Consider the following 12,619-nt stretch of genomic DNA (forward strand, 5'->3'; position numbering starts at 1 on the left):
AAGGATACAAAGTTTGTACGAAGAAACTACTAAATTGTCTCATTTAATCGAAACTTCGTAGTTTAAAAATGCAGGTTAACACATAAGGATTATGTACCAATATTCTGCGAGTATTATACTAAGATAAGCATTGATAAATAAAACAAATATTACAAAAATTAAAACCGACTCGAAAAACAATGAGAAATCTGACTAAAGAGTTTATGTTTTTTTTTTTGTGATCGTATCTTGAACAGGTGCAAAACCAGAATGGCCGTTAGGGGTACGCTAATAGCGCAATCACGTTCGACCTTGCGGGGTTGCCTGCTTCTCACGTGTTCTGTTTTACAAGCTTGTGTAATTCACCTTGTTATTAACAGTGATTGAAAAGCGTTATAAAAAAAAGTAATGAATATGGATACGATGAAGGGATCTAGTTCCGGACATGCGTATTCGAGTGGGATGGAGATAGCAGACCAGTGGTGGGTGAACGTCAGTTGTTGCCCGGTCGTCGCGCCGCGCGTCGCGTTCGTGAACCGCGCCGTAGACACGAAACCGTACACATATCAAATTTCACAACGAAAATTTGATATAGTCGTCGATTTGTGGAAGTGATTAAAAGTTTGCGGGTTTACCGGTAATTTTACAAGTTTTACCGTATTGTTTGATTTTGGTTTTGTGCTTTGTTATTTACGTATGTGTTTTTGGTTTTTTACAAGTGATTCTTTAACAGCCTCTGTTTTAGTAGTGGGTATCTTTTTTATTTATTATTTTTATACTATTTTTTGCAATGTATATTTATATAAGAGTTTTTTTTAAATAGTTTTGTTGTGTTACATTTTTGATTGGTTCTATATGATATCATCAATACAGCTGCTTTATCAGTGTAGATAAGCCTTATCAGGTATTAAAAAGTTGGCCATGCGTTTGCAATATTGCACATAAAACACCTATGATACTAAGAAATTTATTATACTTTAAGTAACTCGATGTCGCTTATGTTTTACGTAGTATTCACAAATGTTGTGATAAATTACATTTATAAATATGTGATACCTAAAATTTATCCTATTAGAAGTAAGTTGAAGTAGTTCGTAATCAAAGAAAATCCCAATTTGTGGATGAAATAGAAATAAAAAGAATATAAACAATTCATTCCAATTAGCGTTCCGCACTGCCAATACAACTTCAAATCGAACAAGTGACGGGGGTAGGACTACTTTATTTTTAAACTATTCACATGAAATTCGAAAGACAAAGAAGGGATTTGAATATGAGGCGAAGGGGCTTTGAAATTGATCGCCTGGTCCCCAACCTCCGGTTTACCGACCCTTAGAATATCGAGGTAGGCTTAATTGGTAACAAATTTGATTTTGGGGCTAAAGATCTATATTTTGGTCCCTTTACTCCAGTGACTATAAACTTGTCTTTATATCCTTTTTTGGTATTGATAACGTCCCAATTTCGTTGATTAGAAATAACTGAGATGAAATATAATCATTTCTATTCAAAATAATTATTCCCGTGAAATATTAATTGAAAAATTCTCTTTAGTCAATGATGACAATTTGAAGTACTCTCCGCTTTACTAGGTTATAATGATGTATTATTGTTTTTATACTACACAGGAAATACTTTCCCATTGGAAAATCTCGTTAGTGATCCGATTGTATGAAAACTAAATAAAAAAAAAACCTCATAATTAAAAGATTTGTCAACACTTTTCTCTTTACGTAATAAAAAGTATTTAAACATATTCAACCTCCTTGAACAACTTGGATCTTTAGCTGATAATCACGGCTTGCCGTTTTTTGTCCAAACTTTTGGTGTTATCGATCAAACTAGTTTAGCTAGGACATTAAGAGCGGGGCACGCGCCACGTTGCTTAATACGATATCGAAGAGAATTATAGTTGACCATTGAAGCGACAATTCGGCACCATAATCGCACTAAGACCCCTTTTTTGAACTATTGTTGCACCCACGGGTTTTTGGGTCGTTGACATTGGTCTTCCCCTATCATGTTTTCGATTTGCACGATTCTTTTTCATCTCGTATTGTGTTACAACGTATACTTCATATATAATCTGAGTCATTTGCGCGAATGAATGAATGACTTTTTAATCCAAAATACAGACGATTATCAACGTTTTCGTTGACCGTTACACTTATTTGAAATTTTATTTTAAATATGACACGAGCCTTGTTAAAGTCTTTCCATTCAATAAAATCACTTACTATACTCATTTATAGTCCGCTCATAATACTTTATATAGTCCTACAAACTATGTTTTTTCTATAACATAAATTACTGATAATTATTTTGTGTTATGTAAATGTTATTGAATGATGATGTTTCGTCGCAGAAGGGTCTTTAATAAATATGAAGTCTAAGGAAATAAAGCCCATTGTTATTCTTCCTAATAGATATTGGCAAAAACAATGCGGGCTGGGAATGCTTATACCGTTATAGAGAGGCGCTCAAGATAGTTATTTGAGTTGCATTAACTAGTGAGGGCAACAATCTTCGATACCTTGTTAGTTACTAGTATTGCGCAAGCGTTCTACTTTTTGCACGTGTTAATAGTTTTGCAACAGGTTCCGGCGATATTATTGCTTCAGTTTTTATATACTCATTCATCTACAACAAATTCTGTCTTTTAATCTTTAAAGTTTTTGTTCAATAATAGACTTGATTATATCAGGTTTAAAATATAAAACTTTGTTCCTTGATCATTGAACACGAGTTACCAAATAACCTTCATCATCGTTTTGATACAAATGAATACCCACCCACTTTTTGCGGCATCTTTGTATGCCCATTTTCGAACGTACCGGTTTTTTACAATGTAACCATTTACACCTACTTATTTATACTTCGATCTTTACTATAATCGGTAAACAGCACAGGTCTATCCCGAAGGGCGTTGCACCGTGCCGCGATGGAATGTGTCTGATTGTGGTTACGAAATACCATGACTCTGTAATCGACAGTCGTGCCTTCTACTCGCATACCAATTATATTGTTTACCCAAACAATTATTCGTTTTTGAATCTTTTGTGAGTATTTCGTAATGAAAATATTAACCAATTAGCAACAGGGATCGTTGTCTCAGCCTAATTGCTCCTCTTGCTTGCCTTGGCGTTGTGTTCATGGCTTTTTAATTGCTTTTACGTATCTGGCGGAACATTTGCTAATGTGCACTGTTACGGCCGGCCCGGAAAATACAACGGAGCCCATTGTTCCGACCAGCTCCTTATATTGCGTACAGCGGTCGACTTCACAGCCAACACACGAGAGTCGATGTGTCCAAATTCTGAGAACGACTGTTGCATTTAATTATCCATCTTTGGTTTTCTGGTATATTAATGGACAGTCCGAATCGTGACAGGGCCCGTTCTTCTTTTTACTTCCGACTGTCTTATATAAAAAAAAAAGATTTTTAAATTCTTTTTTGATAAAGTATACTTTATCAAATAATAATTTAAAGAATTCGTAGGTGCAAACAGAAAACATAAGGACGTATGTTACGCAATATCTTCGCATTCCGATTATGGGCAGTATATAATATATAATACTATCAAACTATATATTATTGCTTTGAGAAAGATCTTTAATTTGACAGAAAAAGTATTCTCTCAAATTCTGGAGAATATATGGCTTTGAATCGGAACTTACAAAATGGATTTACTATTTATATTATTTTACACATAATTTTTAATGCACAGGAAATTTCATCAAAAAGCCGCTTTTCTGTGTATATCATTCTCCTTACACTTAGTTTTAAATCGCTGATCTTGCCGTTAACTGGGTTAAGTTTAATCTCATGAATCACCACTCAATTCAAGTGTTCATAAGGGCCTGACTTGTTTCGCAGAATGACATAAAATTTTGGTAATAACTAGATTTATAAACCAGATGTAAATGAATGACGAATGACAAATGAAAAAAATATGTAAATGTTACTAATAATCTTTATTGACAGTTACTATTACGTCAAATAACATTAATTATTTATAACAATATCACCAAATTTATGATAGAAACCTAGTTTTATTTTACTACTTGATAATGCTATGTTTGGGCGCACGTTTGAATAAAAATCAGTCCTTTATCACTGATACAGTCAAACAGTATTTTTTTTTACTTCTGGAATCCACCTCAGTCTAACGCTAAGAGATAAGAGCTTAGCTCTTATGGTCGCTATTGTATTGTAAAGTAAGAACTGGTTTTTGCTTCTAGCAGTTCCAGTATCTACAGATAAAGGTGACCACTTAACACAAGGTGACCTATTTGCTCGTCTACCTGTACAAAATAATTAAAAACAAAGTCTAATCTATAACATTTGTTATCGTACCGAATTACTATTATGATTTTTTTATCTTATACTGTAGACTACATATTACTTTTTTCTCATTTTTTTGTTTACTTATTATATAATTATGATTGACTGTCTCGTTAATCAAGTGGCTAGTTTGTTTAGCTACAGATATTGAGGTTTCAAGGTTGGTCCAATAATGCCGGGTTTTTTGATTCAATAATTTCTTGTTATCCGCAAGCTTATTGGTGCTAGGTATCTGGTCAAGTTGCATTACCATACTATTCGATTCTTCTCCTTGTTAGTATTAGCAATAGAGAGGACTTCTGTGTTTGCACACACATTTGAGCATTACAGTATAAGAGGTTTGAATGCATGTTAATATTTTCGTACCAGTTGTTCTATATCAGAATTGCTAATACCTTAACAACGCAAGTAGTGTTCACATGAATTAATTCCCAAATAACCTTTAACGGTTTTTTGTATTCATTATTGTAATACTCCTAGTAAGAATGATTAATGATACCATTTAGTCGATTAAATACACTTCATCTTAAATTGATGTTTTTTTAAGGTCTTAAGAAATACATAGGCCATCATCTGTGATCAACGAGGGTTGTTTAGATAAAATTGTATATGGATAAGATTGAAAATGATGCAAAAATTCTTCATTTTAATAGCCTAATAAAATATCCTTTAAGCAATATTTATGATTGCCAAATCCTTCGGCTATCTAATTGCAACAGTTATATGTAAAAAGTGCATTACTTGTTTGCAACTTTAATAGCCTTGTGTCAATATCCTTTAAGCAATATTGATTATAACCATCAGTCATCTACCGATCTATTTGCAACATCATCAATCTCAGCCATCATTCATGTCGCCCGCATCCCGCTGCCAATTACGTAACTTACGAGTACAGAACTCGAAGAGTTAAATTGATTAAATTCCGTTACTCGACTATGAATATCTGCGATATTCTCATGAACCCACATTAATTACCGCCTCATGTTCTACCGTTACCGTATTTATCACTGATCTTAGCTTTTAGACATGTCAGAGAACAGAGTCGAGATGACTCAGTTGAACACGTGTTCTTAACCGAAGGTTGCGGGTTCAAACCGGAGGATTGCTATACAACCAAAATTTGTCGGGTCTTCTAAATTTGCGTTGTCGTCAGTCAGTCTTTGCCTTACTGTTTTACTTAACGTTATACTAAACGGGACCATACATTTTATAAATATCGAAATAAAATATTATCTTCAAATGGCAATAAGATTCGAATTTTTAATTTTCAAATTAAGATTGTTTTATAGTAAGATTTACTTAATATCCAACAACCTTAGCATCGTCTATAGTGTGATCTTTACATACTGTAAACAACTGATTAACGATGCCTTGACTCTGATATATATTTTCATCTCTCTCCACAAACTGTTTGCACAGACACTGGCGCTCGTTCCTATTTTATTTTCAGATTTTTATTATACATATTGATGTTTTCAAGTCCCATAACAATTTTATTATTAATTAAATGAATAGTATGATATATGTTTTTATATATAGAGCTAGCAGCGATGCCATAGAAATTTTGTAATCGAGTCTGTGACAAGTAATTCAAGATTCTTCTATTGGATATATTTTTCTTGTAATGGCCCAATAAAGCAAGTTTACGATGTAACCGGTATCAATAATAGAAATATTGGACAAGAGTCGGATGTTCCGAGACACATTGTGGCTTTTGCCTTCCTGCGTGCGCCGCGTCTTGAATACATATCGGTTCCTCAACTGCCTTATTTGATATTCCACACTTAGGTAAAGTGGTTTCTTCTAGTTCCATATAGTTGTCAGAATCGTGGAGTTTTTCAACTGGATTGTTTGTGTTGAATATTGAATTAGTCAGCCGATTAAATTGATATGTTATTATTTTATTTTTGAAAACGGTAGTCGTAACGAATTCTACTTACTATGGTTCAATTAATCGATATTTTATTCGGTTCAACGATATTTTATTATATTGTAAACTTTTTTGATCGTTTCAGTCGTGTTTACGTCAAATGTAATATTTCAATTTAATTGAAGTATGTAAACGGTCCCCATGCTCTTGTTTATTATTATAACATAATTTTGAAATATAGGAGTATTTATCCAAAAAGGTAGATTTACGATACTGCGATTCTGTATTTAATACTTTGACTTAAATAAAAATATTATTCATATAGTATAATTATGTTTTAGAGAATGTAAAACAATATCCATTAATAGCCGAGTCACTACGAGCATCTTTCTTATGTCACTTCGCATTCCTTTGTATTAATCATTGTCAATTGACAATAGCACTACGAACATAACTGTTAACATTGAACTCGTTATTTAATAAATGTAAATTAATAAAATGTTAATAATGATTATGAATATAAAAATAAATTCAGTAGTTATAGATTTGATGATTTTCATTAAGGATAATCACGATCATTTATCATAAATATATTATTTATTTATTTATAATCCTTATAAATAATTTTGATTTATTGTTTGTTTTGTTAGTAGGCATTTAAGAAAAATAATTTAAAATTAATACTTCAACACAATTTGCATGTCAATTTGATATTATTTTGTCTAATTGTAAGGTTTTTATACAATTATGTAACATATCGTCATGCATTCTGCTAAGTACTCTAAGCTTTTATTTTCGAATGTCAAAACAATAATTAGTATTCTGAAGACGTCGAGAATGATTCATTCTTTAGATAATTTGTTACGTCATAAAATAAAATGTTAGTATATTTTTAATTTTAACAATAAATATTCTAATTGGTACCTGCATGTTTTTTTGTATTGAGATGGTTGAAAAAAAAAATATGTCTGAGGCACCTGCTTGCATAAATCGATCGGCAGATGGTTACGAGAGCATTTTTTTGCATTCGACTTAATACACCTTTGAATTTTAAAAATTGAGGCTGTTACATCTTAAAGGGTTATAAAATGTTTGTTTTGTGAGTTGCTTTATGTTCATATTATAATTCACCTTGAATATTTATACCTCTACAGCTAACATTTTAGTATAAAGTTTTCTAAAGTATTTTAAAAAATCAAAACTGATACTTTAGCTCATAGTCATTTTTTAATCTTAAAAATCTCATTAATATTCGCAGTCGAAGACTGCGGTTAATAGTCTTCACCCTTCCATCTATAGAATATTCAAGCCTGTTTAAAAAATGCAACTTAGAGAAAATTTACATTCCCATGAGGAAGTCTACAAGCTCTACAAGCGTTCCCATTAGATAGGAAATATATAGCACAGAAGAGAATACTTAAAAATATTGATTAAAATTCTAGACACTAAAATGACACTTTATAAGGTGCATTTGTCGAAAAAGTAACTGCTAAGTTTCTTATAACTTTAATTTCTATCAATTATGTATTATAATACTAAGTATATTTTGATATTTTAATGAAGGCAGATTACTAAAAAAGTTCTATTTTATAGGTCAGCTATAAAAAAAAATGTTTTATTGATATAGTGATTCGGCATTAAATCGGCGATTCTAAAAATTTAAATGGCCAGATTAAATGAGATATTATGTAACTAGTAACATTATACAACACTTATATAATGCTAAAGATGGTTACGAATGAGTGGTCACTGGTACACAAATCGTTCATGTCCGGACAGCACTAGGTCAGGTATATCTTGTTGATATTTCGTTACCATATAAGAATACTACAAATAAAACGTAAAAGAAAACACACTGAATGTGAAAGTCATAGCATGATGTAGGCCAACTGACCAGCCGGCGCAAATGAGCTGTAATCATGACTATGTAATAATAACAAACATTTTGCAAACCACTATTTACTATTGAGTGTTGACTCATGCTATAATACTACAAAAATAAATTTAAGTTTACTATCTATGGTTTTCAAGTCCCGAACTACCTATTATACTGTGCAACACAATTAGTAAATTTACATTTGGTACAAAAATTGATTTAAAAAGATGCCTTCTTGTAAAAATTACTAGTTTCTTTTACCAAATTATTTAATCAAATTTTAACGTACTCTCACGACCAGGTAAGAGGACTTCATCCTTACAAATCAAAGGCTCAGTTACTTCAGGCTTTAGTGTTCAATGAACAAATCAAACAATTAACATTCCATGATCAAGGATGAAGTCTCATCGACGCCATTCGTTCCTTACAATTTATCTAGGTGTTTACCTAAACAGGTTTAACGTAAACAAAACCTATTGGACCTTCGAAGATGTCTAAGTTACAAATATATTAAACCTTGTAGCTATGTATGTTAAATCATATAAATGCACATCAACAATCACAACCAAGGTCAAATACTTGATGCACGTAATGGCCATTCAACTGTGAGACCATTTTACAGTGTAGTTTATTACGTGGTATCCGTTATTTATCTTTTGAATAGTAGTTTCTTAAGACAAGCGGAAGTTAAAACGTATGTTTAACAGTAAGTGATGCTGCTCGTTGACGATTTGCAAGAACCCGATGCAATAACTACGTCCGGTTATTATAAAACATCCTACAAGTTATATCAAAACGTAAGGAGTTTGCGGTTCGTGTAATATATTCAAAGCGTGAATTAACAAGTTTCGAATTTCAAAAGTTTTGTTTAGATGTTTTTTTTTTTTTAATTCTACTTACGCATTGTTTTTTTTTTTAATAATTCATTCGCATGAGTTTTTATTTCGTTAACCTACATTGAGAGTTCATTTCTTACTCAACGTTGTATTTGTAAAACTTTGCCTATTGTTGTCAGTCAATCTGAAACAGGTTGTTGAGTGAACATTGCGACGTTTAAATGTAATCGGTGTTTTATGTTCATCGTGAACAGATTTTTGCTATCAATCAGTTTTGGTCACTTTTTACGCTGAATGTTTTTGTAATAGTCGCAACTTTGTTGGTGATTTCATTGAATCAAGGTCACCAATACGCCGGTTTTTTAATACAACCTATTTCCTTCCTTTACAGACAAAAATGTAGATTGATGAAAGTAGGTAACGTCTACTTTTATTAAAAAGTACGATGTCTATTGACCAGGCATCACCACTGGTGCCCATCAAGCCTCAGATCGCGTTGCAAAACAGTGCATTTATAAAGAACAGTCATAACAGGAGCAGCTTCTGCGGAGTGACTCCATCGCCGACGAATGGCAACAGAACGTTCAAAACTTTCTCGGTAAATCGCAAGAGTTGGAGTGGAAACGTAACTCTTCCGCTTCAACAGTATGCTCTGGATGAACCGGCGCCGAAGCTTGGGACATTTCGCTCCGGGACAGGAACTTTTCCCAGAAACCGGGAACGGAACAATAACAGTGCCTCCAACGGAATATTAACACCTAACGGGAACTCCGTGCAAACGCTCAAAGGAAATGAAGTGAGGAGGAGCGGATGCTCTAACGGCCGACGCTACGCTGAGATCGGAAACTGGAGCAAAAGGTACGTCAAGACGATTTAATGTTATAAGAATATTACAATAAAGAGTTATCGAATGAATTCATGTATCTCCACTTATTTCTTTTAATATTTTCATTCAGGCATCATATGAATATAGGTATATATTCCATTTAGAATTAAATTCATCAATTGATTTGAGGATTAAATTATTTTATTTATGAATATTAGTTAATCGAGGTTGGATATATTTAGAAATTTGTCTCATTTAAAAATAAAAATGCTCATAAAAATGCGCTTAGTACAGCTCTACTCCACCGTATCCGTACCGAACCCGGCCTTATTTATTTTCTTTTTCATCTTAAGTAATTTTGTAACAAGTTTTCCAATTTCATTCTCTCGTCGCTTTCATTTCCTCCCGTTCGGTGGATCCCGCTCCCGTAATATTACTTTTATTAGCTCACAACGTTTAACAAACATTGGTTTGAGAATCTAATAAAGATTGAATTTTATTTCAATAGACATATAATTCCCCAGATACAAAAGATTCACATATTTCTGGAAAATAGTGTACTTTATGTTAGGAATAATTGTTTTTGGAACCAATTTGAAATGTATCATTTTCAATTATCGTTGGCAATTAATCTATTTATATGATGAAGCGGTCAATTTCAAAGTAAACTAGTTTGCAGTGAATCATAATATTACGCAAGTTTACTATTAGTCAATAGTTCATTGGAGCCCAGCCGAATGGCACCGTATTTATCTAATCAGAATCCTCATTATCTTTATTAGTGGCGAGTAGAAAGTTCGTCCATAATTCTCATCCACTTAATTTGGGGGGAAGTTAGTAGCTCGATAAGACTATGCCCAATAATCTGACTCTTAAATACTCGGCCTTTTTATTAGGGGTTGACGTTATCGTGTCATGATTCGTCGTCACCAACACTGGCATTATCGCCCCTCTTTCGCGTTCACTTCTATCGTTTATGTTTATTTTAATCATAGCAATAAACATTACGATAGAGCTTACACTAATCCGTACACTTTTTTCTTTAATTAAGTTGTATAGTTACGGAATACGACGAAATATATTCGCTTATACAGATATTCTCGTCAAGTATTTTGTTTTGAACTTGGTATATTATATCAATGTTAAATTCATTTACATAAGTTTGGTGCTTATAACAATAGCTATTCTCAGCAAATTATTATTCACCTAGCAATGAACGAGTCAAGGTTGATGTACGTAATTTCCACGCTATGTTGAGCATGTTTAAAAGTTTTTATTCGGTTTACTTGTGACTTATAAAGAGATCAACTCTATAACTTGCTCAAAATCATATTTGCTAGAAAATATACTAGCTCAGATCATGAAATAAAGGACAGATAGAATGTACGGAACACTACAATGATGCAATGAGAAAACGCAAATAAAACTATAAGCGACAAATACAAATATGGGGTAGCGCGAATGAAAAGTCGTTTTCATAATACATCGATAATTAAAAATTAAAATGACATTTACACATATGAGTGAAATGGGAACGCTCTGTCGGATTTCCATTCGCTTTTGATGCTTCAATTTAATGTTTCTCTCGTTTCAAATACCTATTGTTTTTGAATCTGACAATATAAGATTATTTGAAGGAAAGTAAATGGTACAATAAAAATAGGTTAAAATGTGAACCATTAAGAAAGTCACAACATTCTTGCAGTAATAAGTTTATTTTCATTTGTACATATCACACACTAAGTTATTTGTTTCGATAACAATGAAGATTGTCTAATAGAGAATGTTTCCTTTAGATTATTATTTTCTATAGATTCCTTGAGATTGTTATGTATTATGTTATTTTATTGTCTGAAGTGTGAACTTGGAAATATAAATTCACTAAAGTCTAGCTATTGTTTATATTTCAATTTATCGAAATATGTGATAAGCACCAATTCAAATATATATATCTAGGAGGTAATTTTAGGTATAAAATACCTACCATTATCGAACCATGATAGTAATTACCTAGGTAGGCCAAATACATTAGTCTGGTAGGTAATTGGCGTAAAAAAATGATGATAGTCACTAATGTGTCATCAGTGTTACACGCTAATGATATATCATTGTAGTCCTTAATACATACGACTTAAGGGCTGTATTAAAACAAATAAAATTGCAATGAATGGTTTACTGGTGGTATCTTAATAGCGAAACTATTTGCAAAGGCATAATCACGGCGCCGTAAAGTTATGTTCCAACTTTCGCTCATCGATTTATTTTCTTGCGTGTTATTTTCCATTTGCCTTTGCCTTTATTTTTTGCAAAAAACATGTTCATCATTATACGTAATTTATATACATACATAACCCTAATTATTGGAATAATGTAACTATCAATAAGAGATTTTACTAATATTATAAATACGAAAGTTTATTTAGTAAGCACATTGATATCATAGTCTGGAATGACAAATATGCTACTTTAATTTTCCAGAAAAAAGTATATAACTTTTGCAAAACGCGGATACTTTTATGTATCAGCAAAACAGTATTCTGATAACAATATGTTATTATAAAGTTGTTTATGTGCGTTTTAATTTAGCTTTCTAAAGCTTCTCCATCCTGGTTTCAGTTTAAGCTAATCGCATTGCTTTGATCTCTGCTTGATAACGTGGGGATATATTAAATTGAACAGGTAAGTGAAATGTGAAACTATTTAAACAACTTGGTCTGTGTGCAATTTTATCAACATCGTATTATTTTTAAATCAAAATTCTTACATTTAAACTTGAACTTTGGTTTAAGCCATAAAAATGACGAAGAAATTTAAGAAGTCTAATATTAAACCGGTAGAATTGTGATGTCATTCGTCGAGACGACTTTGTGCTCAATTTCATCTCAAG

The 12,619-nt window shown here is 32.3% G+C and overlaps 1 protein-coding gene across 1 annotated transcript in view; it reads left to right on the forward strand.

Moving 5' to 3' along the window:
* Positions 1-477: 477 nt before the first annotated feature.
* Positions 478-12,619, forward strand: part of LOC124535505 (protein sprint) — a 113,639-nt gene continuing 101,497 nt past the window's right edge. Inside the window, exons 1-2 of the mRNA XM_047111710.1 lie at positions 478-726; positions 9,298-9,764. Coding sequence (XP_046967666.1) covers positions 9,352-9,764 — 413 coding nt within the window. The 5' untranslated portion in view covers positions 478-726; positions 9,298-9,351. The remainder of the gene's footprint in view (positions 727-9,297; positions 9,765-12,619) is intronic.

This window comes from Vanessa cardui, chromosome 15, assembly GCF_905220365.1.
Source record: "Vanessa cardui chromosome 15, ilVanCard2.1, whole genome shotgun sequence".
Taxonomy (NCBI): Eukaryota; Metazoa; Arthropoda; class Insecta; order Lepidoptera; family Nymphalidae; genus Vanessa; species Vanessa cardui.